Source organism: Felis catus, chromosome C2 (genome assembly GCF_018350175.1).
Source record: "Felis catus isolate Fca126 chromosome C2, F.catus_Fca126_mat1.0, whole genome shotgun sequence".
Classification (NCBI taxonomy): Eukaryota; Metazoa; Chordata; class Mammalia; order Carnivora; family Felidae; genus Felis; species Felis catus.
The window spans coordinates 66,040,372-66,067,929 of NC_058376.1; the positions used below are offsets into that span (position 1 = coordinate 66,040,372).

At 38.4% G+C, this 27,558-nt stretch overlaps 1 protein-coding gene across 3 annotated transcripts in view; it reads right to left on the reverse strand.

Moving 5' to 3' along the window:
* The window catches only part of GPR156 (G protein-coupled receptor 156), a 115,041-nt gene that overhangs the window by 56,146 nt on the left and 31,337 nt on the right, over window positions 1–27,558 (reverse strand). For all 3 annotated transcript variants that reach the window (XM_045036992.1, XM_045036993.1, XM_019839812.3), the window contains exons 2-3: window positions 9,315–9,791; window positions 8,937–9,073 (exon numbers count right to left, since the gene is read on the reverse strand). In XM_045036992.1, coding sequence (XP_044892927.1) covers window positions 8,937–9,073; window positions 9,315–9,407 — 230 coding nt within the window. In that variant the 5' untranslated portion in view covers window positions 9,408–9,791. The remainder of the gene's footprint in view (window positions 1–8,936; window positions 9,074–9,314; window positions 9,792–27,558) is intronic.

Genomic DNA, 27,558 nt, shown 5'->3' on the forward strand with positions numbered 1-27,558 from the left:
ATAGCAGCTACCACCCTGATAGTCCCCATTCACTTTCCCTGTTTTACTTTTCTTTCCTGCACTTGTCATGAACATTCCATATATTTGACAGTTCACTTTACTATTTTGTTTATTGCCTGCTCACTTTTGTAGCAAAGCAAGGTCTACAAGGGAAGGGATTTTTTGGCTACTCGAGAAGGCTTTCTAAAAATACAGCACTCTGTCGCCAATAGGGCATCAAAAACAGACAGATTTTAATGGTATGAGAAGACAAAAAGGATAGTTTAGAATGAAACCCCACAACAAGAAGCAATGGGAAACTGAGGCTCTGGATGTAATTCCTTGGGCTTCTGTGGGAAACAACCACCATGAAAGAGAAAAGGACGATGGAAAGCAATTGCTTACTTGTGACATAATTTTATGTAGAATTGCTATTGTATTAAAGTTAAAGGATGGAAACATTCATCTTCTAAGAACTTACCTTTATTGTCATAGTCTATATTCTAGCCCATTTAATTTGATCATTCAGGAAACATGGAGTATAGTCCAGGCACAATGGAGATACAGAGATGAATAAGATGTGGTCTTAAACTCAAGGAGCTCATTATCTGCTAAGAAAGATAGTGCTCTTCTTCCAATCCAGGAAGCTGTGATGGGTCAATAATGTGTTTAACTCCACAATGGGTGCACAAAGCAGGAGTGTGTCAACTTCATCTAGGGGCCATAGTGATTTAGGACTGACTACAGGATGGACAAACAGCGTCAGAGGGCTGTGTAGAAAATAATCTTACCCATTAACCCTGATCCTCCCTCATTAACTTCTGCTGAATCACCCCTATTTCATCTTCCAGCCTGTACCTAATAAAATCGCATCTCTGTTTATAATCCTAGATGTTGCCACCTTATTTCTGTTCCTCACCTCTTTTTCAGCACCATTCCTGCATGCCAGTGGCTTTTGATTTCATGATATACCATTTACTTTTGGCTCTATGCTCAATTTTTTGGAAGTGATGGCAGATACCTTTTTTCCCCCCAACCGTGAACCTTAGCTTTCTTTTTGGATAAGTTCTTGCAATCTACTCCTGTCTCTGCCTCACTTCACTCCTTGGCCCTGCAAACCTCTCCCCAAATCAGCTATACGGGTGGCATTTATTCTAGGCCTGACTGGCTCTTCCTTCTTGGCCAGTAACCATCAAACTAAGGATTGTAGAGAAGATACCAGAAATCTTTGTAGGGCACAGTATCAGTGCAAATTTTCTCATAGCCAACAAGATCAGTATTGTTTTCCTTTCTTCCCTGTCACCTTCCTTTCAGCTCCAATTACTCAAGCCACAAAGAGGGCAGACTTGAAACAATCAATATGAAAAGAGCATAGCTATGCCTGCAGCAAGGCATTCTTTTTTTGAAAAGCTATTTTAAAAAAAGTCCCAGGATGTATTTTTTGGACTTGTTCATGTTTTTCCACCTAGGTAATACATTTGAAGCTCCCAGGAACACTTAAATTACATTTTACACAGAATCCTGAGCACAGTAGGTGTTCAGCTCAGCAAATATTTACTGAAGTAACATCTCCACCCAGACAAAGACCAGGACTGTTATGACTCACTATAAAAGTGGGGAATCCCCCAGATTCAGATTCCTCTCCTTTCATGGCAGCCTCCTATCTGTTCAAGCTTCCATATGGGCTCTGCATCATCCTCACAGGAGTTGGGGGCATGGGAACCAGCACAAACGCAACATGAAGCTCTGACTAGTGCTTTTGCCATGAATAATGAAGTACTCTGTCTCTGAGCCTCTTATGTCTTTGGCTAGCATCTATAAGATAGTAACAAGTTAACTTGTTAACCTCCAAGTAGAGCAAAAGCTTATCCCTACACAATTCTTATTCTTCACATTTCTTGATTTCCCAGGAAATAAAATGCAAGATATTCAGGATTATTGGGCAAATGACACTTTCAATTCTGAGAAATAACAATAGGTAAATAACAACTAGTATCTATACTCCTAATCACAAGTGACAGTGAGATAAGCTCTTGGAATAAAAGTCCTTTAATTGAACAAGTTTAGCTTCACACAGAATTTCTGACATTGTCCTTATTTTCTGCATTACATAAGAGGCATGAGGAGATCCTCTGGACCTGAAATATCTACTTTGCTCCAAGTTAAGTGATTCTGGTCCTTATTGAACTACAAGAGGAATCTAGAAAAAAAAGAATGTATTCTCTCATAATAGTCATTCATATCTAGCACAGTTATCATATGGGTTTTAGGTCACCTAGCAGAGCCCTTTGAAGGACACCAGATATGGTGTACTTTTTTCCTTCATGAGAACCTTCTCAGAAAAAATAAGAATGTTTGTAGACTACATTTTGAAATAGCTGTATCAAATACAACTGCCATGTAATAAACTGTACATAATTAAGGTACAGGATTTGGTAAGTTTTGATATATGTATATATCAGTGAAATACCACAATCCAGGTAATGAACATATCCATCATCCCCCAAAGTTTCTACATGTCCCTTTGTAGTTCCTCCTTCCTGCTCTTTGGTGCCACCTCCCACCCATCTGCAGGTAACCACTCATCTGATTTCTGTCACCACAGATTAATTAACAACAGGTCGGTTTAATTTTCTAGAATTTTTCGGGGCGCCTGGGTGGCGCAGTCGGTTAAGCATCCGACTTCAGCCAGGTCACGATCTCGCGGTCCGTGAGTTCGAGCCCCGCATCGGGCTCTGGGCTGATGGCTTGGGGCCTGCTTCCGATTCTGTGTCTCCCTCTCTCTCTGCGCCTCCCCCATTCATGCTCTGTCTCTCTCTGTCCCAAAAATAAATAAACGTTGAAAAAATAAAATAAAATTTTTTTTTCTAGAATTTTTTATAATTCAATTATATGGTATGCAACTTTTTTTTTTTTTTTTTTTTTTTTTGCCTGGCTTCTTTTCCTCAGAATAATTATTTTGAGATTCATTCATGCTGTCCCAAGTATCAGTAATTCGGTTTTTTTTTTTTTTTTTTTTTTTTTACTGGATAAAACCATTTTATGAACTGAGCAATTACTTGACCTAGTCAGTTTTTAAAAATTGTAGCCATTGTAATAAGTGTGCAGTGGCATTTAATTGTGGTTTAAATTTGCTTTTCCCTAATGACTAAATGGTGTTGACAATCTCTTTTCATATGCATATTTGCCATTCATGTGTACTCTTTTTTGAAGTGTCTCTTCAAATTTTTCACTCATTTGAAAAACTGGATTATTGTTTTCTTATTATTGAGTTCTCAGTAACCTGGATATAAGTTTTTATTAGATACATGATTTGCAAATATTTTCTTCCAGTCTGTTTCTTTCTCTCATTTTCTTAAGACTTTCTTTAGAAGAGGGTTTAAATTTTTATTGTCCAATTTATCAATGTTTTCTTTTATGGTTTATGCTCTTAGTGTTATATCTATAAAATCTTTGCTTATTCCAAAGTCACAACATTTTTCTTACATTTTCTTAGACAAGTTTTACAGTTTTAGGTTTGATAGATCTATGATTTATTTTGAGTTAATTTCTGAATGTGGTGCAAGATATAGATCAAAGTTCATTTTTGCATGTGGATATCCAATTGTGCCAGGGCCATTTTTTGAAAAGATTGTCCCTTCTCTACTGACTTGCTTTTGTACCTTTGTTGAAAAGCTGTTTCCCTTATATATGTAGGTTATTTCTGAATGCTATTCTGTTTTATTGATATATATGTCTATTTCTATCTAGTACCAAACTACCTTCATTACTATAGATTTATAATAAGTCTTAAAATCAGGTGTCCTCCAACTTTATTCTTTTTTTTTATCCTTTTTTTTTTCTTTCCAAGATTTCATTTAAATTTAAATTAGTTAACATATACTGTAATATTGGTTTCAGGAGTAGAATTTATTCTATTTTATAAAGTTGTTTTGGCTATTCTATGTCCTCCATATTTCTGCATTAATTTTAGAACTAGCTTGTCAATTTATACAAAAAAATGCCAGCTAGGGTTGTGACTGTAATTGGGCTTAGTCTATAGATCAATTAAGACAGAATTAACAATATTGAATCTTTCAACCCATGAGCATGGTATTTCTCCATTTATTTAAGATTTAATTTCTCTCAGCAGTTTTATTGTTTTCAGCATGTAAGTATTTCACATTATTTCTTAGATTAGCAATGTTTTGTAGTTTTCAGTATACAAGTATTACACATTGTTAGATTTATCCCTAAAGATTTCTTATTTTTGGTGCTATTATAAACGGCATTGCATTTATTTTCACTTCTCAATTGTCTGGTTTTAGTATTTAGAAATACAGTTGATTTTTATACCTTGATCTTGTAAACTGCAACCTTGCTAAACTCATTTATTAGTTCTAGTAGTTCTTTAAAGAATAGATTCTATTGAATTTTTTACATACACAACCAGGTAACTTCTATTTATTTTTCTTATCTTAATTACACTGGCTAAAATCTCCGTTGTTGAACAAAAGTTGTGAGAGTGGACATCTCGCTTTGTTTCTGATCTTAATGGGAAAACAATCAGTCTTTTACCATTAAAAAATGGTGTTAGCTATAGGTGTTCCATAGATGTACTTTGTTGGGTTGAAGTTCTCTTTTATTCCTGGTTTGTTGAGACTTTATCAGGAAAGTATGTTAAATCTTTTTCAAAATGCCTTTTCTCTGTCTAGAAAGATAATCATTGTTTTATGTTGGTCAATATGGTGAATTTTATTGATTGATCTTTGGATGTTAAATCAACCTTGTATTCCTGAGATAAATCTCACTTTGTCATGATGTATTATCCTTTTGATATTTCACTGGACTCAATTTGCCAAAATTTTGTTTAGAATTTTGGATCTATGGTCATGAGGAGTATTAACTTATAGGGCTTTTTTTCCTCTAATGTCTTTATTAGGTTTTGATATCAGGGTAATGCTGTCCTCATAGAATGAGTTGGGAATGGTCCATTATTTTCAGTATTTCAGAAGATTTTCTGTAAAGCTGATAACATTTCTTCAACAATACAGGCACAGATTAGCTGGGTGCCTCTGGCTCAGGATCTCTCACAAGGATGCAGTCACTGGGCCAGCCATTGCTGCAGTCCTCCAAGGTTCAAGTTGGGTAAAATAAGCTTACAAGCTTATTGCTATTAGCAGGCCTCAGAAGATTTGTTTTCAAGTTTATTAACATGGCTGTTAGTGAGCCTCAGTCATTGCTGGCTTCAGACTAGAAATATCAGTGCCTTGCCATGTGGGCCTCTCCATAGGGCAGCTCACACAACAAGACATGTGGCCTCCCTCAGAGTGAGCAAGTGAAAGGGTGAGAGAGATCCAAGAAGGAAGCCACAGTCTTTTGGTAACCTTATCCCAAAAGTGATATCACATTAATAAGCACATCAGTAAGTCCAGCCCATATTCAGTGAGAGGGGATTTCACAAGAGTGTGACTATCAGGAAGCAGAAATCATTGCAGAACATGTTAGAGACTCCCTACAATAGTTGTTCTCACCATTACATTATCTTCCTAATATTAGGTGATGTCACCTCTACCTTCCTTATTTGGGTAATATCTTCTTTTTTTCCCTCTGATCATTTGAATTAGCGGTTTGGTCAATTTTATTGATTTCCATAAAGAGTTTTGGTTTCATGCTGTTTTCTGATTTGTTTTGTCTTCTATTTCATCAATTTCCACTTTCATTTTTATTATTTCCTTTCTTCTACTTATAATAGGTTTCATTTGCTCTTTTTTGTTGTTTCATAAAGTAGATCTTTCTTCTTTTCCAATATGGAGTTTAGTGCTATAATTTTCCCATAAGTACTGCTTTAATGGCATCCAACAAATGTTGATATGTTGGTATTTACATTTTCACTCAGTTGAAAATACTTTCTAGTTTCTCTTTTGATTTCTTCTTGGACCATGAGTTACTTTAAAGTGCTCTATTTAGTTCCCAAATATTTCAAAATTTTCTACAGTTCTTTCTGTTATGGATTTCTAATTCAATTCTATTGTAGTCAGAGAACATACTCTGTATGAACTGAATCCTTTTAAATTTAATAAGACTTTTTCTATGGCCTAGAATATGATCTATCTTGGTAAATGTACCATGTGTACTTGAAAAGAATGTGTATTCTGCTGCTGTTGGATGTAGGATTACATAAATGTCAATTAGGTCAAGTTGGTTGATAGTGTTGTCCAAGACTTCTATATCTTTATTGATTTTCTCTTGTAGACTACATTTTAAAATTTTACCAAAAATGTAATATCTGCAACTGAACTTGACCATTACCATTATATTTATTAAGATATTTTAAAAATATTTTTCTTCCTCTGGCACTACACACATACACACAATCACAAATTTAGAGGCCACAAAACTGAAATGAAATGAAGCATCTAACTGTGATGCTGTACCTTTGAACAAATTTTATTATTGAAGAAAGCACTTTGAAACTGGGTTATTTTATCTTTCCTTGTCCGAACTTGTAAGCTACTTAATTGCAAAATGTGTTTTATTCACAGTGCCTCTTAATATTTTATTCTTTATGCCAAGTCATGCTCCCACTGCAAACAAGAGAGCAGCAAAATCTTTAATGGAATGAAAGAAATATATGTGTTTCTACTATAACACTGTTTACAAGTGTTCCTATTTTAACAGGATATATAAATGCTTTAAAAACCTTGCATTCTACAAAACTGTGCATAAAAATAATGGATTATGGGAAAAATTGTATGGGGTCATAGCAGTTGAAACATATTTAACTTTGCAACCAAAATAATAATAAAAATAATAATTATCCAATTAAAATACTAGTTACTCAGCAAATGTCCATTACCATTTGTACCAGGATTACAGTTGATTTTTGCAACCTGAAATCTACAAGATGTAGGTACTTGAGGGCATTCACCTCCAATAGGTAACATTGTCATCTAAATTAAAAATCTGTTCTGGATCTTTGCTTTCTTCAATAATCAATTATTTTTAAACACATAAGAAATAGCTCTCTACTTCTCCATCTACTCCTCCAATTTTATCAGATAGCTTCATAACACAGGAAGTACACCAGTTCTTGAAGCCATTAAACTAGCTTCTTCGCTTAAGTCTTCCTTCTTTAATTGTAGGAAGGTTTGCCCCTATATGCTTTAAACCATTAATGTGTTGGGGGAAAATAACATATGAACCAATGATATTATTTTCTAATTTGCCAATTGGTTACTAATTTGCACTGTAGAAATATGTTGCAGCTGAAAAGACTGTACTCTGTAATTCTCTAACTTTGAAATGCATGATTTTCCCAGACATTCTCCTGGCAGCAGCTACTATTGGGATTTAAATATCTGTCTTCCCAGGATCACTGAAAATATATTTTCTGAGCACCTACAATGTTCAGAGTCTGTTCTGAATGATGGACACAGTGGTGAGCATGACAAAGTCCCTGTATTCATAGACTGTATATTCTGTTGGGGGATACAGACAATAAACAGGCAAATCAATAAATACAGTAATATCAGAGAGTTATACTTGCTATGAAGAAAATAAAACAGGGCGATAATATATGGAATGAGACATTGGGGCTGGATGGCCATTCTGTAGACAGACCACTTTGAATAGAATGATCAGGGAAGAGGTGGTATTTGATCGCCTGGGTGGCTCAGTCGTTTAAGCATCTGACTTCGGCTCGGGTCATGAAATCATGGTTCATGGGTTTGAGCCCCACATTGGGCTCTGTGCTGACAGCTTGGAGCCTGTTTCAGTCTTTGTGTCTCCCTCTCTCTCTGCCCCTTCCCTGCTTGCACTCTCTCTCTCTTTCAAAAATGAATAAACACTAAAAATTTTCTAAAAAATATATAGAGAGGTGTCATTTGAGCCAAGGACTATAAGATGAGAAGGAACTAGTCACAGGAAGATCTGGAGAAAACTGTCAGGCAGTGGGGATATAAAGAAACAGTAAGTGAAAGGCCTTGAGAAGGGAGTAAGTTTAGTGTATTTGAGGAACAGAATGAAAAGTGTCTAGGGCAGCATTAGGGGCATACTCAGCTCAGAGTGCCACTAGTCACTGCCATACTCTGGTTGACACAGCAGGTCAAGTCACTGTTGTTTAACAATTCCATGTCCTGCATGCCTCAAATGGCCAATGGTGCCCCAAAATGCCTCCTAGACAAATCCAACTGACTGACCCTCAGCCGAGAGCCAAACCCAAGCAATGGAGCACATTTGATCACCACAAAGTGTCACACTGGAGTGGTGCCAAACAAGTTTGACCTCTCTGAGAGAGCTGTTGAAATCTGATGTGGGCTCCATCCAGAATTCAGCTGTGGGCCACGGAGAGAAAGCTGGAAAGGGCTTCTCAGGTGGCAGCCTGAGACAGTGGGGGCAGGATGAGAATAAAGAGTAATGATGTGGGAGAGATGGAGTGGGCCCCGAGGGAAGGATCGAATAGCAGTGAAGGCAGAATTTTGCAAGTCCCTTCAAAAACAGTCTTCATTTGGTTTTCTTTTGCCAGCCTTGGGAGTCCTGGACACTTACTCTGATGAGCCAGTGACTTTCTAACCAGCCGGAACTATCTAACAGAACAGCCAGGTAGTAGGGCTTCACTATTTTTTCAGAAACCTTATCCCACTTAGGCTGTTTTCAACTTTAGTTTGCCATATACAAAATAACTAATTTTATCAGAAGGATCATAATTTCCTTTATGAGGAGAGACTCTTCATTCTCCTCTTTGGATATCCTTGTCGTAGTTGCCACAATACTGGACTAGATCTTTCTCTTCAAGAGGAAATTATACTGCAAGGCCAGGACAATTTCAGGGGAACTTTTCAGATAGCTTAATGACACAGTAGGAGATAAACTTTGCTGATACCACCTAGCAGCTCACAATGCCAAAATGATACCGACCCTCTGGGTTTCACGATTCAGGCTATGGGGGATGAGAAACTAGGTATGGGGCTGCTTACCTGTTATTCCTGCAGCGAATTGTGAAGCCAAGAAAGAAGACTATCAAAAGAAGTCCACAGCTGAGAAAGGTCCAAACAACACCCAAGAGAACAGGAGATAATGAGGAAATGGTCTTACTGCTATAATGGGAAGAGGTCTGAGAACAGAATAAAGAGAAGGTGTTAGGAATGAAGGCTCTTTTACAGACCAAACACAAACTGTCCCATCATCCCCAAAACCAGGAAATACATGTCCTGCATAAGCATTTCCTCCTTCTGTTCCACCTCCCCCTCCTCCTCCTCCTCCTCATCACCACTACCACTGCACCACCACCACTAACAACAACAACAACAACATGTATATTGAACAGCCCTGATACCTCATGGCTGCTCACTTACAATTGTCCTGCAGAGATTATGAAGAGGACTCCGATCCAGCTCCTGGCCAGGAAAACTGTCACACAATTCGGAGCAGTTTATTTCAGGCTCCATGACATCATATGCCCCTTTTGGTGTGTGCTTATTCACAGTCTTGGTTATCTGCTGGTGGGTAACCAGCAGATCTTAGACTAAAACACAAAAACAATGCAAATCTTTTCTTCAGAGGCACCATTTTGGAGCTGGCTCTTGGCTCAGAATCTGGGATGAAAACAACCCATTCAGGTGGAAGTAAAAGGCTATTTCACTAGGCTCGTTCATCAGACACCTTCCAGGCTCTCTTTGTGCCCTGATGCCAGTGCATACCATGTGAGGCAAGAGTGGGCATCCTGGTAACCATTAGATTACACAAAGTGATGATTCTGGCTTGCCACCAGATGGCAGTCACTGCTCCAAGTACTCTCACACAGGTCCAGAAGGAAAGGAAGCCAATTAAACCTGTTAACAAACAAATATTTATGTATTACATATATAAAAACAAATATATAATACAAATTATAAATATGTTATATGTTAATATATAATATATAAATGGTTTATTATAGAAGTTTAAGAATATTATTTTATACATTTTAATTAGTTATATTTTTATTTTATATAGGTATTTTATCATGCATAACAAAGGTTTAGCATATATTTAAATAAATATATTTTTAAGCTTCTATAATAAAAACACTTCAAAAACAAAGACAAAGGTCATCTAACAATTTATAGATATAAAATTCTACAGTCTCTTTTCAGATCCTTTATTTGGCTCAGCACTATAATAACTTTAATTTAAACATGTGAGGCTCATCTTCCTTTTTTTCCCTACTAGGAAATCCCCTGCCCTTCCAAGATTTTTCCACGTAGCTGATGGCTTAAGCTGTGTCTGATCCTGAGTGGCAGTGGACTCAGGTGCCCCATGCTGTCTGCATGAAATGTCTTTCAGTCGCTGGAGTTCTTGTTCAGTTAGTGAGTGGAGGAACATTCTATATCCAGGCAGCTGGGGTCTCAGAACAATACACAAGCCTTTTGCCAAGAGTTTTGTTTGTTTGTTTGTTTTCAAACTATTAGACTATTAGAAGTGGGAGAGCCTATTCAGGTAATAGGGAGAGAAACTGAGGAGTTGTAGGAATTCCCACAGAGTGAATCAGTGGCCAGAGGATGGTGTTATTTCTCTTAGAAGATGTCTGCAATATGAATACTGTGATCTGAAAAGAAGCTCAATTTACAGAACAAAAGCAGAAATGCAGGAAGGCTCAAATTAGCCTCAGAAGAAAAGGTAGACAAGTCCCTAATTCTTTAAAGCAATCTACCCCTTGATAGCGAAAACAGATTAGAAATTTTACCAGTGGGAATTTAAAAAAGGGTGCCACTTTTGCTCTGTGTTTCTGAAACAGCTTAGTACAGTTTTCTTTTATTGTGGAGGAAAATTGGAACAGGAAAAAAAAATCAATTATTATTATTTCAATAGCCACTGAGTACAGGATTTGTATTTAAGCCAGAACAATGTGACAGGTGTAGAATGCCATCTTTGGATTCTGCATGCTTAGGCATGAACAATATAGCACCAGGTGCCGCCCATTCATTGGCCTCTCATATGTTCCTGAATTATTTACCAGGTTCATCACAATGAAATCCCAAGAGAACTAAAAGCTACTTCTCCTATCAAGACATTTAAATTCTTGTACACACTGTCAGTTTACTGAATGCAAAATTAAGAACTAAATATAAAAACATGGCTATTTGCATCATAATTTGGTTAAAATTTTATTGCTGAAAAAACTATTTATTTCCTTTTCCTCTTTTTAAAGTTAGACATACCCTATTGTGTCTTCCAGCATAAAGCAATATTGTAAGTCACAGGGAGGACTATATATCTGATGGACTGAAAGATTTATTTTTCACATATTGCCCTTTTAACAATACTGGCAAATAAACACATTTATATTTGAACCATTATTAAGTCTATGTTTGTGTATCCTACGTCTATAGAAGTACACATCAGCGCGCGCGTGTGTGTGTGTGTGTGTATAACCTCATTTGTTCTTACCACAACAGTGCCATGTGAGGTAAACACACCATACCTCATTTTTAAATAAGGAAATTGAAGAGTAAAGAACCTGCAGAGGCAGCACTTGAACACAGGAGTTTACATTCCAAGGTCAATGTCTACCTAGTGTATACCCTGCATGGGGCAAACTCTCTAAACAGGCCTCTCCCAAGAAGACACCAAATGGCCTGGTGAGTTTCTTCATGTTTAGTTCCCTGAGCTTCACTTCCAGAAGCTCCCTGGAGTATGGCACACAATAGTGTCTCTATGCCAGTAGTTCTCAACTGAAGCAATTTTGCACTTCCAGAGGATATCTGACAATGTCTGGAGACATTATGGTTGTCCAAACTGAGAAGACGGAACTACTGACATCTAGTAGGTAGAGGCCAGGGTTTCTGCTACACATCCCACAATTCATAATATAGTCCAAACGACAAAAAATTATCCTTCTCCAAATGCCAATAACGCTAAAGTTAAGAAACCCTGGTCAACATTGTGGATCCTAGAAGTGCTAACAATGTTAAGCTTATATCATCTTTGGGAGATTCTGTGAACATGATGGGGTAGTCCATCTAAATATAAATTTCCTAGGGGATAAATTCCCCTTTGGTTCCCTTGGGCAGACTGAACTCACTGGCATGGAACTTTGAATGCTAGGCCCCCATTCAATCCATGGATATCCAGTGTAGGAACTTTATATACCATGATACTGGGCTCTGTCACGGGGCAAGCATTCAACTCCAATGTTAGCACACATTCAGAGATTCACACATGAGGAGCTGGTGAAACAGTGAATGGCTTAGTCACTGAGAGGAGAGTTGAATGATTTCAAAAACAGTTGAGTGGGAAACTGGGTGGGGAATAGTGTGTCAAACAGGGTAATGGTGAGTGATTTGACAAGACAGATACAGGATCTAAGGCACAAAGAGAAAGATCTGCCAGGCTCCTCCAAGAGCACCACCCCCCACACAAAGTCTTTAGAGGTAAATTGTCTAGGTCACAGACAGTAGCAAATCCAAGACCATGCATGGTGGGGCTTACAGTTTATTTGACAGATTACAGAGTCCTGCCCAATGATTAGGATCAGAAAAACAGACATTGCATTAGCTACACTGTTACCAAGTATAAGTCTTTTATAGGTTCATTACACTGAATGGTACCATATCTTTTCATAAAATCTCTCCTATTCTTCTATACATTATTTCTGGCTATTGAAAAACTAGTTCTACAACTACTGTCTTTTAAAAAGTTGTTTTGCAGTTGGTAGGACTTCTGCTTCTGTTCATGAAGAATTAACTGCTACAGGAATTGCCTTCCTACTGTAAACAGTTTTAAAACTAGACAAAATATATGAAACTGTTCTTTTTAGACACTGGATAGCAGATATCATAGAACTATGGAAAACAAATGAGGTGAACCCTACAATTGACTGACATATATAAAATGGAATATAAAAAATATTATTTCAATGATTATAATTGGCCCTAAATTACTGCCTGGAGGCAGTTTCCAGGCCACATCCCAAGGGAGGAAACCCAAATAGAGCCTAGGTCTTTCTTATGTAAGGAGAATAGATTGGAGTTTGGGGAGGTCAAGGCAGATAGAATTTGTTAAGGCAGAGGAACGAAGATGGAGATACAAAGAGAGAGAGGGCTTTGGAAATCTGCAGGGTATGTCCTCAGTCTTTTTCTGAGTACTGAACTAGGCATGAATGAGAGGAAACCACTTGAAATGGAAGACATAACCACTGGTAGGCAGTAGCTTAACAACTCTAGGAGCTCACACAGAGTTGGGAATACTTTGTGTTCCCACCAACCAGAATGGAGAAACCTCATAATATATGACATTCAATAGAATCCTCAGTAAGGTCATATCTTAGTAGTGGAACTAGTCTACCACTACTAGAAGCAACTACTACTAGAAGCTACTCTACTCTAGGTACTACTGAGCTCTAGTCTAGTCTTTTTGGAGGACCTGCCCTAATAATGCTTAAAAGAAAGCTTCAAAAGGATCAAATTGATGCACAAAAAAGTGAACTGCATTCCAGAACACAACCCAATTCCCTTTAAAGGAATACAAGATCCATCACTCAAAAACATAAAATTCAAATGTCCATCTTCCAATACTAAATCACCATACATGCAAAGAAGCAGAAAAAATATGACCTGTAACCATACATTTAAAAAAATCAATAAAAACAAATACAGAAATGATATTATTAGCACACAAGGACCTTAAAACAACTATTATATCATCAAAGATGCAAAACATAACATAAACAAAATGAGGAGAAAAATCAACAATATAGAAAAGGCCCAAATAGAATTATAGAAATAAAAATATAATTCTGAAATTAAAAATACAATAGATTAGACACTAAAAAACAAAACGTGGCTTAACTTAAAAGCAAAGCAATACAAATTATCCAAAATGAAGCACAGAGTGAAAAGCAATTAATACAAATGGGCACAGCCTCAGTGACGTATGGAACGATAGGAAGTGGTCTAATATACATGTAATTGGATTCCAGGGGATAAAGGAAGGAGAACAGAAAAAAAAATATTTGAAAGAAATAATAATCAAAATTTTTTCACATTTGATGATAAGTTTATACCTAGAGATCCAAGAAACTCAACCAAAATAAAGCAGAATAAACATTAAAACACACATACACATACTAATGCACCTTATAATGAAATTACTGAAAACTGGCAATAAAGATAGAATCTAATATGCAGCCAGATGATGTACAGAGGAGTAACAGTAAGACTTAAAACAGATTTCTCATATGAAATTATGTAAATCAGAAGAGAACTGAAGGACATCTTAAAGTAATAAAAGAAAAATAAAGTGAACCCAGAATACAATACCCAGTGAAAACGTGTTTCACTGAAAAGGTAAAATAAAGACATTTATTTGTGAGATAAAGAAAATTGCTTAGCATAATACATTCTAGTTCCATCCATGTCATTGAAAATGGCAAGATTTTATTTTTTTTAAGTTTATTTATTTATTTTGAGGCAGAGAAAGCACAAATCAGGTAAGGATAGAGAAAGAGGGAGACAGAGAGAATCCCAAGCAGACTATGCGCTGTGAGCACAGAGCCAGGAGGCAGGGCTTGAACCCAAGAATCGTGAGACCATGACCTGAGCCAAAGTTGAAGGCTCAACCAACTGAGCCACCCAGGTACCTCCAGATTTCTGTCCTTTTGATGGCTGGGTAATATTCCATTGTGTATATATACCACCTCTTCTTTATCCATTCGTCCAGTGGACATGTGGGCTCTTTCCATAATTTAGCTATTGTTGATAATGTTGGTATAGACATCAGGGTGTACTTGCCACTTCAGTATTTTTTTATAAGCCTTATCATAATTAAAAAAAAATTTTTTAAGTTTATTTATTTTTGAGAGAGAGAGAGAGCGTGAGCGGCGTAGGGGCAGAAAGAGAGGGAGACACAGAATCCGAAGCAGGCTCCAGGCTCTGAGCTATCAGCACAGAGCCCAATGAGGGGCTCAAACCCATGAGCCGTGAGATCGTGACCTGAGCTAAAGTCAGACGCTTAAGTGACTGAGCCACCCAGGCGCTCCCAATTCAGTGTTTTTGTATCCCTTGGGTAGCCATCTAGTAGTGCAATTGCTGGGTCATAGGGTAGCTCTATTTTTAACTTTTTGAGGAACCTCCATACTATTTTCCACAGTGGCTGCCCCAGTTTGCATTCTCACAAACAACGTAAGAGGGTTCCCTTTTCTCCACATCCTCACCAACATCTGTTGTTTCCTGTGTTGTTATTTTACCCATCTGACAGGAGTGAGGTGAATCTCATTGTGGTTTTGATTTGTATTTCCTTGGTGATGAGTGATGTTGAGCATCTTTTCATGTGTCTGCTGGCCATCTGGATGGCTTCTATGGAAAAGTGTCTATTCATGTCTTCTGCCCATTTCTTAACCAAATTATATGTTTTTTGGGTGTTGAATTTCATAAGTTCTTTATAGATTTTGGATATTAACCCTTTATCCAATATGGCATTTACAAATATCTTATCCCATTCCATAGGCTACCTTTTAGTTTTGTTGATTGTTTCTTTCACTCTGCAGAAGCTTTTTATCTTGATGAAGTGCCAATAGTTCATTTTTGCTTTTGTTTCCCTTGCCTCAGGAGAAGTGTCTACTGAGAACTTGCTATGGCCGAGGTCAAAGAGGTTCCTGGCTCTGGTCTCCTCTAGGATTTTGATGGTTTCCTGTCTCACATTTAGGTTTTTCATTCATTTTGAATTTGGTTTTGTGTATGGTATAAGACAGTGGTCTAGTTTCATTCTTCTGCATGTTGCTGTCCGGTTTTCTCAGCACCATTTGTTAAAGAGATTGTCTTTTTCATTGGATATTCTTTCTTGCTTTGTCAAAGATTAGTTGACCATACAGTTGTGGATCCATTTCCAGGTTTTCTATTCTGTTCCATTGATCTATGTGTTTTTTGTACCAGTACCACACTGCCTTCATGACTATAGCTTTGTAATATAGCTTTGTAATATAGCTTGAAGTCCAGAATTGTGAAGCCTCCAGCTTTGTTTTGTTTTTTTCAAGACTGCTTTGGCTATTTGGTGTCTTTTTTTGGGGTGCAGTTGTAAAGGAGATCAATGATTTGATTTCTCTTTCTGCTGCTTCATTATTGGTATATATTGGTGTATAGCAATGCAATGCATTTCTGTACATTGATTTTACACCCTGCAACTTTGATGAATTTGTGTATCAGTTCTAGTGATTTTTTTTTGTGGAGTCTTTTGGGTTTTCTACATAGAGTATCACGTCATCTGCAAATAGTGGAAGTTTTGCTTCTTCCTTGCTGATTTGGATACCTTTTATTTCTCTTTGTTGTCTGATTGCTGAGGCTAGGATTCCAGTACTATGTTAAATAACAATGGTGAGAGTGGACATCCCTGTCTTGTTTTTGACCATAGAAGAAAAGCTCTCAGTTTTTCCCCATTGAGGAAGATATTAGCTGTGGGTCTTTTGTATATGACTTTTATGATGTGGAGTTATGTTCCCTCTATCCCTACTTTGTTGAAGGCTTTTATCAAGAATGGATGCTGTATTTTGTCAAATGATTTTTCTGAATCCATCAAAAGTATCGTATGGTTCTGATCCTTTCTTTTATTAATGTGGTGTATCACTTTGATTGAGAATACTGAACCACCCCAGCAACCCAGAAATAAATCCCACTTGATTGTGATGAATAATTATTTTAATGTATTGTTGGATTCGATCTGCCAGTATCTTGTTGAGAATTTTTGCATCCATGTTCATCAGGGATATTGGCTTGTAATTTTCCTTTTTAGTGGAGTCTTTGCTGGTTTTGGAATCAAGGTATTATTGGCCTTGTAGAATGAGTATGGAAGTTTCTTTCCATTTCTATTTTTTGGAACGGTTTGAGAACAATAGGTATTAACTCTTATTTCAATGTCTGGTAGAATTCTCCTGGGAAGCCATTTGGCCCTGTTTCCTGGGAGATTTTTGATTACTGTTTTAGTTTCTTTGCTGGTTATGGGTCTATTCAAATTTCCTATTTCTTCCTGTTTCAGTTTTGGTAGTTTGCATGTTTCTAGGAATTTATCCATTTCTTCTAGATTGCCCAGTTTGTTGGCAGATAATTGTTCATAATATTCTCTTATAATTGTTTGTATTTCTGAGTTGTTGGTTGTGATTGTTATCACTTTTCATTGGTGATTTTATTTATTTGGGTCCTTTCTCTTTTCTATTGATAGGTTTGGCTAGGGTGTTATCAATTTTATTAATTCTTTCAAAGAACCAGCACTTAGTTTCAGTGATCTGTTCTACTATGCTTTTTTTCTATTGATTTTATTTTTTAAGTAGGTCCCATGCCCAGTGTGGAGCCCCATGTGGGGCTCAAACTTACAATGCTGAGATCAAGACCTGAACTGAGATCAAGAGTTGGATGCTCAACCAACTTAGCCACACAGGCACCCATTTTTTGTTTGTTTCTGTATCAGTTATTTCCATTAGTCTCTATTATTTCCCTTCTTCTGCTGGCTTTAGGCTTTATTTGTTGTTCCTTTTGGAGCTCCATTTAGGTGTAAGGTTAGGTTGTATATTTGAGACCTTTCTTGCTTCTTGAGGTAGGCCTGTATTACAATATGCTTCTGTCTTAGGACTGCCATCACTGCATTCCAAAGGTTTTGGGCTACTGTGTTTTCATTTTCATTTGCTTACATGTACTTTTTAATTTCTTCTTTAATTTCCTGGTTAGTCCCTTCATTCTTTAATAGAATATTCTTTAACCTCCATGTGTATGTGGTCTTTCCAAAATTTTCCTTATAGCTGACTTCAAGTTTCATGGTGTTGTGGTCTGAAAATATGCGTGGTATGATCTCAATCTTTTTGTATTTGCTGAGGCCTAATTTGTGACCCAGTATGGATCTATTCTGTAGAATGTTCCAGTGCACTTGAAAAGAATATGCATTCTGCTGCTTTAGGATGAATGTCCTGAATATACTTGTTAAGGCCATCTGGTCCAGTATGTTGTTCAAAACTATTGTTTCATTATTGATTTTCTGCTTAGATGATCTGTCCATTCCTGCAAGTGGTGTGTTAAAGTCTCCTAGTATTATTGTATTACTATCATGAGTTTCTTTATGTTTGTTAGTAATTGATTTATATATTTGGGTATTTTAAGTTGGGGGCATAAATATTTACAATTGTTTGATCTTGTTAGATAGACCCCTTAATTATGACATAATGCCCTTCTTTTGTTTTAAGTTTATTTATTTATTTTTGAGAGAGAGAGAATGAGCAGGGGAGGAGCAGAGAGAAATGGAGACAGAATCCTAAGCAGGCTCCACACCATCAGTGTGGAACCTAGTGTGGCACTTAACTCACGAACCCGTGAGATCATGACCTGAGCTGAAATTAAGTTGGAAGCTTAACATACTGAGCCATCCTGGCACCCTGATATAATGCCCTTCTTCATCTCTTGTTACAGTCTTTGTTCTAGATTTCTAGTTTGTCTGACAGAAGTATGGCTACTCTGGCTTTCTTTTGGCAACCATTAGATGGTTCTCCATTCCCTCACTTTCACTTTGGAGGTATCTTTATGTCTAAAATGAATCTCTTGTAGGCAACATGTAGATGGGTCTTGTGGTTTTTTTTTTTTTTTTTTTGATCCATTCTAATACACTATGTCTTTTGATTGGAGAATTTAGTCCATTTACATTAATATTGATTATTGAAAGATATGAATTTAGTGCCATTGTGTTACCTATAGAGTTGGTGTTTTGGAGATGGTCTCTGTTCCTTTCTAGTTTTTGTTGCTTTTGGTCTTTCTTTTTCACTCAAAGAGTTCCCTTTAATATTTCTAACCAGCAGAGCTGGTTTAGTGGTCATAAACTCCTTTCATTTTTGTTTGTCTGAGAAACTCTTTATCGCTCCTTCTATTCTGAATGACTGCCTTACTGGACAAAGTATTCTTGGCTGCATATTTTCCCCATTCAGTTTGTTGAATGTATTATGCCACTCCCTTCTGGTCTGCCAGGTTTCTGTGGAGAGATATGCTCTTAACTTGATTTGTACTCCTTTGTAGATTAGGAACTGCTTTTCCCTTGCAGTTTGCAGGATTCTTTCCCTAATTTCTGTATTTTCAAATTTTACCATAATATGTCTTAGTGTTGGCTGGCTCTTGTTGATTTTGATGAGAGTTCTCTGTGTCTCCTGGATTTGGATGTCTGATTCTTTCCCCAGATTAGGGTAGTTTTCAGCTATAATCTGCTCAAATAAACCTTCTGCCCCTTTTCCCTCTCTTCTCTTCTGGGGCTCCTATGATATGAATGTTATTATGCTCTATGGAGTCACTGAATTCCCTAAATATATATTTGTGATTTGGTATTTTTCTTTCCCTCCCCTTTCAGCTTTATTATTTTCCACAATTTTATGTTCTATACCATTTATTCATTCCTCTGCTTCTTTCATCCTGTGGTTATTACATCCAGTCAGTTTTGCATCTCAGTAACAGCATTTTTTATTTGGGCCTGACTAATTTTTAGGTCTTTTATCTCTGTGGTAAGGGTCTCTCTGGTTTCTTCTATTTTCTCAAGCCCAGCTAGTACCCTTATGATAGTTGTTTTAAATTTTGGTTCAGGCATTTTACTTATATCTGTTTTGATTAGCTCCCTGGCTGTGACCTCTTCTTGTTCTTTCTTTTGGGTTTAATTCCTCCATCTTGGCATTTTGTCTAGGTCTCTACCTTTTATGTGTTAGGAAAGCCTATGGCTGGTCCTATTTTCATCACTAGGGCTGAAGCTCTGCAGCACTCTATGACCAGTAGACCTGGTGCGTGGGGAGAGCTGTTTGTGCTGGTCTTCTACGGGAGGGGCTTACTGCTGCTCTAGCTCTAATCACACTTGCCCTATTAAAAAAAGGCACCTGCAGGGGCACCTGGGTGGCTCAGTCGGTTGAGCGTCCAACTTCAGCTCAGGTCATTATCTTGCAGTTTGCGAGTTCAAGCCCCACATCAGCTTGCTGCTGTCAGCACAGAGCCCACTTTGGATTCTCTGTCCCCCTCTCTCTGCCCCTGCCCTGCTTGTGCTATTGCCCCTCGCCCTGCCCAAAAAGGCACCTGCAGAATGCAAGGGGGCAGGCTTTGGATTAAGCAGCTCAAGCCTCCACTCTGTGCGCTGTGCCACTTTGCTGAAGTCCTTCGTGCTGATGGGAGGAGTGAAAAATGGTGTTGACCCAGTCTCTTCCTCAGAGAGGGGAGTCTGTGCTCTTTGCTGCCCAGAAAGCCCTCACAGAAGAGCAAACAATCTATCCTCTTGTGTTCCAGGCTTCCATCAGGTCCCTGCCTGCACCGTGTCTTGTCCATGCTATCAGTGGTGCAGTGTTCCTATGTTTTATCTCAGGCTACATGTAACTGGGTTTCAAAACTCCGATTTTTAGAGATCCAGCCAATGTGGACCTGCACTGATCCTCTGGGGCAGGGTCTTGTTGTGCTGTGGCTGGTACTAGTTTGTCCCAGAAAAGCAGTCACACAACCATGCAGGGGCTTAGATTTTATGGAAAGCTGTAGCAAAAAGCTGGCATCCAGGTTAGCTGCCCTCAGCAGGTATGTTAATGAACAGGGCAGCTCAATGGCACCCACAGTCTCTTTTGTACCTTTAGAAGCAGTGCTGACTCTCCAAAATGCACTTCAGGAAGGGAAACTTTCTCTTCCAGTGAAACCCAGGGGATCCTCAGACCATGCTGTCCACTCCAAGACCTCAGCCCTCCTTTTCTACAGGAGCACAGTTATGCCTGCCAGGCTTGACCCTGGTAATGGTGCCAACTTCTAAAACTTCAGACTTTCCATTCAGCTGCTTGTAAACTTTTGATAATCAGCTCCTCCCATTTTCCCAGTCAAGGGTCTTGGGGAAGTGTTTTCCTTGTGCAATCCTCTGCATGCTGCTTTCTCTCTCTCTCTCTCTCGCTCGCTCGCTCTCTCTCTCTCTCTCTCTCTCTCTCCTCTCTCCGTGATCAGGGTTCCCTCCCCTCCACAGCACCTGCAATTCTTTTCTCCCCCAAATCACATTACCTCCTACCTTCCATGATGTGGCCTCTTTTCTCCCTCTAGTTGTGCACATTGTTCTCTCAGTCCTCAGATCAATTTTCTGGGTGTTCAGAATGATTTGATAATCATCTAGCTATTTTTGAGGGACAAGGCAAGCAAATATGAATATGCTTTGGATAGTGGATAAGTATATCCACTATATGAACTCCTCCCCCCCGGGAATGAAGCAATTGTAAATGAGGTTGCCAAGTTTGGCCATGTAAATATAAAATATGAAAGGTTAATTCCATATTGAAAATTATGACAGCTCTCTACATTAATCTCTCTCCTGTTCTTACAGGAATTATTCAGTGTCATCTGACAATGGTCAGTTAAGAAAAAAAAATTTGGGGAGGATTTGGTTCTTCCCTTTTCATCAGCAATTTCTCACATGTCAGGTAACCCTTATAGAGTATTTAGAGCTCTCTGTTCAGGCCCAGCTCCACCATCTATAGAACCTTCTCATGTACATCCTCTCCTGAACCTTCCCTCCTTGTTTTTTTTTTTAATTTTTAATTTTTAATGTTTACTTTTATTTTTGAGACAGAGAGAGACAGAGCACAAGTGGGGGAGGGCAGAGAGAGAGGGAGACAGAAGCAGGCTCTAGGCTCTGAGCTGTCCACACAGAGGCCAACACAGGGCTCAAACCCACAAACCGTGAGATCATGACCTGAGCTGAAGTCCAGTGCTTAACCTACTGAGCTACCCAGGTGCCCCATGAACTTTCTTCCCTCTTTGATCTAATTCCATTAGATGTTCATATTTTAGTGATTCCTGACAGTTTTCTTTTGCTGCTTTGGTGTGCAGTTGTATTTAAAATTGTTTTTAAATTCATAGATATTTTTAAAACTCAGAAACGTACAAGAAAGAAAATGTTAAACACCCAGAATTAAGTACTAACACCTTGGCATATTCTTTCCAGACCCCTTCTTCCACCCAGCAGCACCCTCACCTCCTGAGAAAAATCAATCTATTGCTTTTGTATAATAATACTTAGTTTTTAAAAATAAGGAATATCTAAATTTTTTAAAAAGAATGCGAAAGTATCTATATACTGCTATGATTTCCTGGACAGAATGTTAAAAAAAAAAAAGCAAGATGCAGCAAAACATATATAGTGTGCTGCCTTTTATGTAAGAAAGGAGATGAAATCCACATAGGTCATTGGATTATTTTCAAAAAAAACAATGAAAGACCAAAAGCTTTACCTATATGGGGAGGAAAAGACCAAGGGGGAGATGACAGGGAGGTAAAATAGACCTCTCATTGTTTATAGTTTGGGCTCTGAAACCATGTAAATATTTTACTTAATTTCAAAACAAAATTAAATCATAAATAAAATCAATCTCTAAAAATTAAATACAAATTGAAATAAATTAATCTACCTATATCAAGTTGATGGTATAACCACAGAAAGAGTTTAAGTAACAGTAATTTGATTATTCTTCCAAAGGACAAAAAACACCCACAAAGAAATATTAAAATGCATCAAATGGGTAATATTCCTCTTATTTGGATGGGTACACACACATATATACACATATATACATATAAGTATCTATTAGGTAAAGGAAATAATTAACTATGGCTATGTTATTGGGAACCAAAATTTTCAAAGTGAGAGAAAAGAGATTCACATAAAAAATAAGTAAATACCTTTTTACCTTAAATTTAAATTAGAAATACCAGTATGAACTTAGAATTGATTCTCCTCTTTTTAAAATAGTCATATTTTTTAGTCTGTTAATGGAGGCTTGGGAGTAATTACAACCCAACAATAATATACTCTGAGTGCCCAGACTGTGGTCTCTAAAACCACTCACTAAAAAAGAATCAGATTTCTTTAGTGAAATAGCCAATTTAAGTTATAGAGATGGGAATATACAAGATCAGTCTGGGACATCTTGTCATACTAGAAAATAAAAAAGTATTAGAGACTATAGCATCATGTCAAAAGGACACAGGAGTCAGCTGGTTCCCCCTGACCAATGACAGGATAATTTGAGCACTAGAAAGAATAGCAACTGTAATGCACTGAAACATATATAGCACATAGTAGGTACTCAGTAAATGCTTATTTAATGAATGAATTCACTTAGCATTGTAAGTATTAATAAGATATTGTTGATGGTGTAGTCTACAACATTGACTTAGTGGCTCTTCCATAAGGACATATAGTGTAAATTTATCTTCCTCTCAAATACTAGGAAAAGTTAACCCTTTTCTGGAACATTTTTATGTCATACATAGTATGTATCTCTCTCTTTTGGCCTCTGTGAAGCATGGAACCAAATGTGTGGCTCACTTATAACAACTATTCAATGTTAGGTATCTCTGGCTTATTTTATTACCCTTTATCTATTTTCCCTTTGTCCTGTTTCCTTGCCTCTTATTTTTCATCCCACTACATGTTGTATATTAAAAGCAGAGGAAGAGGGGCACCTGGTGGCTCAGTTGGTTAAGTGTCCCCCTTCAGCTCAGGTCATGATCTCATGCTTCATGAGTTCAAACCCTATACGGGGCTCTGTACTGACAGCTCAGAGCCTGGAGCCTGTTTCTGGTTCTGTCTTCCTCTCTCTCTGTCCTTTCCCCACTCATGCTCGGTCTCTCTGTCTCTTTCTCTCTCTCTCTCATAAATAAACATTAAAAAAATAAAAACAAAATAAAAAGCAGGGGAAGAGGCAGTTGGAGTAATAGGGATGTTTCTACACAATGTGAGCAAAGAGATACATTATTCAAAGTACTTTGGGGAGAAGATGGTGGCGTAGGAGGATGCTGGGCTCACCGTGTCCTGCTGATCACTTAGATTCCACTACACCTACTTAAATAATCCACAAAGCTACTAGAAGACTAGCAGAACGGATTCTCTGGAGCCAAGCGCAGACGAGAGGCCCACGGAAGAGGGTAGGAAGGGCGGAGAGGCGGTGCATGCTCCACGGACTGGAGGGAGGGAGCTGGGGTGGAGGGGCGGCCCGCCAGCCAAGCAGAGGCCCCGAGTCTGGCTTGCAAAAGCAGAGGGGCCGGACAGAGTGTGTTCTGACAGCAAGAGGGTCTTAACATCTGGGAGGTTATAAGTTAACAGCTCTGCATGGAGAGCGGGAAGGCTAGAGAACAATGGGAGGGAGAGTTGTTGAGCCCCGGAGGACAGAGCTCAGCTTGGCGGGGAACAAAGGCGCTCAACGGCGCCATCTCCCTTGACCATCCCCCAGCCAAAATCCGAAAGGGAACCAGTTCCTGTCAGGGAACCTGCCTGCACCGTGCAAACACCCAAGGCTGCGCTTCTGAGGATCCATCCCTCCAGCGGGTCTGACTCCCTCCCAGTGCCTCAGGGCTCCTCCGGAAGCGGATCTCCGAAGGAAAACGGAGCTGAGCCTGCCCCTCCCGCCCCTGTGCACCTTGCCGATCCACCCCAGCTAATACGCCAGATCCCCAGCACCACAAGCCTGGCAGTGTGCAAGTAGCCCAGACAGGCCACACCACCCCACAGTGAATCCCGCCCCTAGGAGAGGGGAAGAGAAGGCACACTCAGTCTGACTGTGACCCCAGCAGTGGGCTCGGGGCAGACATCAAGTCTGACTGCGGCCCAGTCCACCAACGCAAGTTATTCAAGACAGCACAGAGGAAGTGACCCGCAGTCCCGCACCACTCCAGGGACTATCCAAAATGACGAAACGGAAGAATTCCCCTCAAAAAAAACATCCAGGAAATAACGACAGCTAACGAACTGATCAAAAAGGATTTAAACAATACAACAGAAAGTGAATTTAGAATAATAGTCATAAAATTAATCGCTGGGCTAGAAAACAGTATAGAGGACAGCAGAGAATCTATTGCTACAGAGATCAAGGGACTAAGGAACAGCCAGGAGTAGCTAAAAAATGCTATCAATGAGCTGCAAAATAAAATGGAGACAACCATGGCTCGGATTGAAGAGGCAGAGGAGAAAATAGGGGAACTAGAAGATAAAATTATGGAAAAAGAGGAAGCTGAGAAAAAGAGAGATAAAAAAATACAGGAGTATGAGGGGAAAATTAGAGAACTAAGTGATGCACTGAAGAGAAATAATCTACGTATAATTGGTATTCCAGAGGAAGAAGAGAGAGGGAAAGGTGCTGAAGGTGTACTTGAAGAAATAACAGCTGAGAACTTCCCTGATCTGGGGAAGGAAAAAGGCACTGAAATTCAAGAGGCACAGAGAACTCCCTTCAGACATAACTTGAATTGATCTTCTGCATGACATATCATAGTGAAACTGGCAAAATACAAGGATAAAGAGAAAATTCTGAAAGCAGCTAGGGATAAATGTGCTCTAACATATAAAGGGAGACCGATAAGACTTGTGACGGATCTCTCTACTGAAACTTGGCAGGCGAGCAAGGAATGGCAGGAAATCTTCAATGTGATGAACAGAAAAAATATGCAGCCAAGAATCCTCTATCCAGCAAATCTGTCATTTAGAATAGAAGGAGAGATAAAGGTCTTCCCAAACAAACAAAAACTGAAGGAATTCATCACCACTAAAACAGCCCTACAAGAGATCCTAAGGGGGATCCTGTGAGACAAAGTACCAGAGACATCGCTACAAGCATGAAACCTACAGACATCACAATGACTCTAAACCCGTATCTTTCTATAATAACACTGAACATAAATGGACTAAATGTGCCAACCAAAAGATATAGGGTATCAGAATGGATAAAAAAAACAAGACCCATCTATTTGCTGTCTACAAGAGACTCATTTTAGACCTGAGGACACCTTCAGATTGAAAGTGAGGGGATGGAGAACTATTTATCATGCTACTGGAAGTCAAAAGAAAGCTGGAGTAGCCATACTTATATCAGACAAACTAGACTTTAAATTAAAGGCTGTAACAAGAGATGAAGACGGGCATTATATAATAATCACAGGGTCTATCCATCAGGAAGAGCTAACAATTATAAATGTCTATGTGCCGAATACAGGAGCCCCCAAATATATAAAACAATCACTCACAAACACAAGCAACCTTATTGATAAGAATGTGGTAATTGCAGGGGACTTTAACACTCCACTTACAGAAATGGATAGATCATCTAGACACATGGTCAATAAAGAAACAAGGGCCCTGAATGATACATTGGATCAGATGGACTTGACAGATATACTGAAAACTCTGCATCCCAAAGCAACAGAATATACTTTCTTCTTGAGTGCACATGGAACATTCTCCAAGATAGATCACATACTGGATCATAAAACAGCCCTTCATAAGTATACAAGAATTGAGATCATACCATGCATACTTTCAGACCACAATGCTATGAAGCTTGAAATCAACCACAGGAAAAAGTCTGGAAAACCTCCAAAAGCATGGAGGTTAAAGAACACCCTACTAAAGAATGAATGGGCCACCCAGGCAATTAGAGAAGAAATTAAAAAATACATGGAAACAAACGAAAATGAAAATACAACAATCCAAACGCTTTGGGATGCAGCAAAGGCAGTCCTGAGAGGAAAATACATTGCAATCCAGGCCTATCTCAAGAAACAAGAAAAATCCCAAATACAAAATCTAACAGCACACCTAAAGGAAATAGAAGCAGAACAGCAAAGACAGCCTAAACCCAGTAGAAGAAGAGAAATAATAAAGATCAGAGCAGAAATAAACAATATAGAATCTAAAAAAACTGTAGAGCTAAACAATGAAACCAAGAGTTGGTTTTTTGAAAAAATAAAGTTGACAAACCTCTAGCCAGGCTTCTCAAAAAGAAAAGGGAGATGACCCAAATAGACAAAAATCATGAATGAAAATGGAATTATTACAACCAATCCCGCAGAAATACAAGCAATTATCAGGGAATACTATGAAAAATACTATGAAAAATTATATGCCAACAAATTGGACAACCTGGAAGAAATGGACAAATTCCTGAACACCCACACTCTTCCAAAACTCAATCAGGAGGAAATAGAAGGCTTGAACAGACCCATAACCAGCAAAGAAATTGAATCAGTTATCAAAAATCTCCCAACAAATAAGAGTCCAGGACCAGATGGCTCCCCAGGGGAGTTCTACCAGACGTTTAAAGCAGAGATAATACCTATCCTTCTCAAGCTATTCCAAAAAATAGAAAGGGAAGGAAAACTACCAGACTCATTCTATGAAGCCAGTATTACTTTGATTCCTAAACCAGACAGAGACCCAGTAAAAAAAGAGAACTACAGGCCAATATCCCTGATGAATATGGATGGAAAAATTCTCAATAAGATACTAGCAAATCAAATTCAACAGCATATAAAAAGAATTATTCACCATGATCAAGTGGTATTCATTCCTGGGATGCAGGGCTGGTTCAACATTCGCAAATCAATCAACGTGATACATCACATTAATAAAAGAAAAGGTAAGAACCATATGATCCTGTCAACCGATGCAGAAAAAGCATTTGACAAAATTCAGCATCCTTTCTTAATAAAAACCCTCAAGAAAGTTGGGGTAGAAGGAACATACTTAAAGATCATAAAAGCCATTTATGAAAAGCCCACAGCTAACATCATCCTCAATGGGGAAAAACTGAGAGCTTTTTCCCTGAGATCA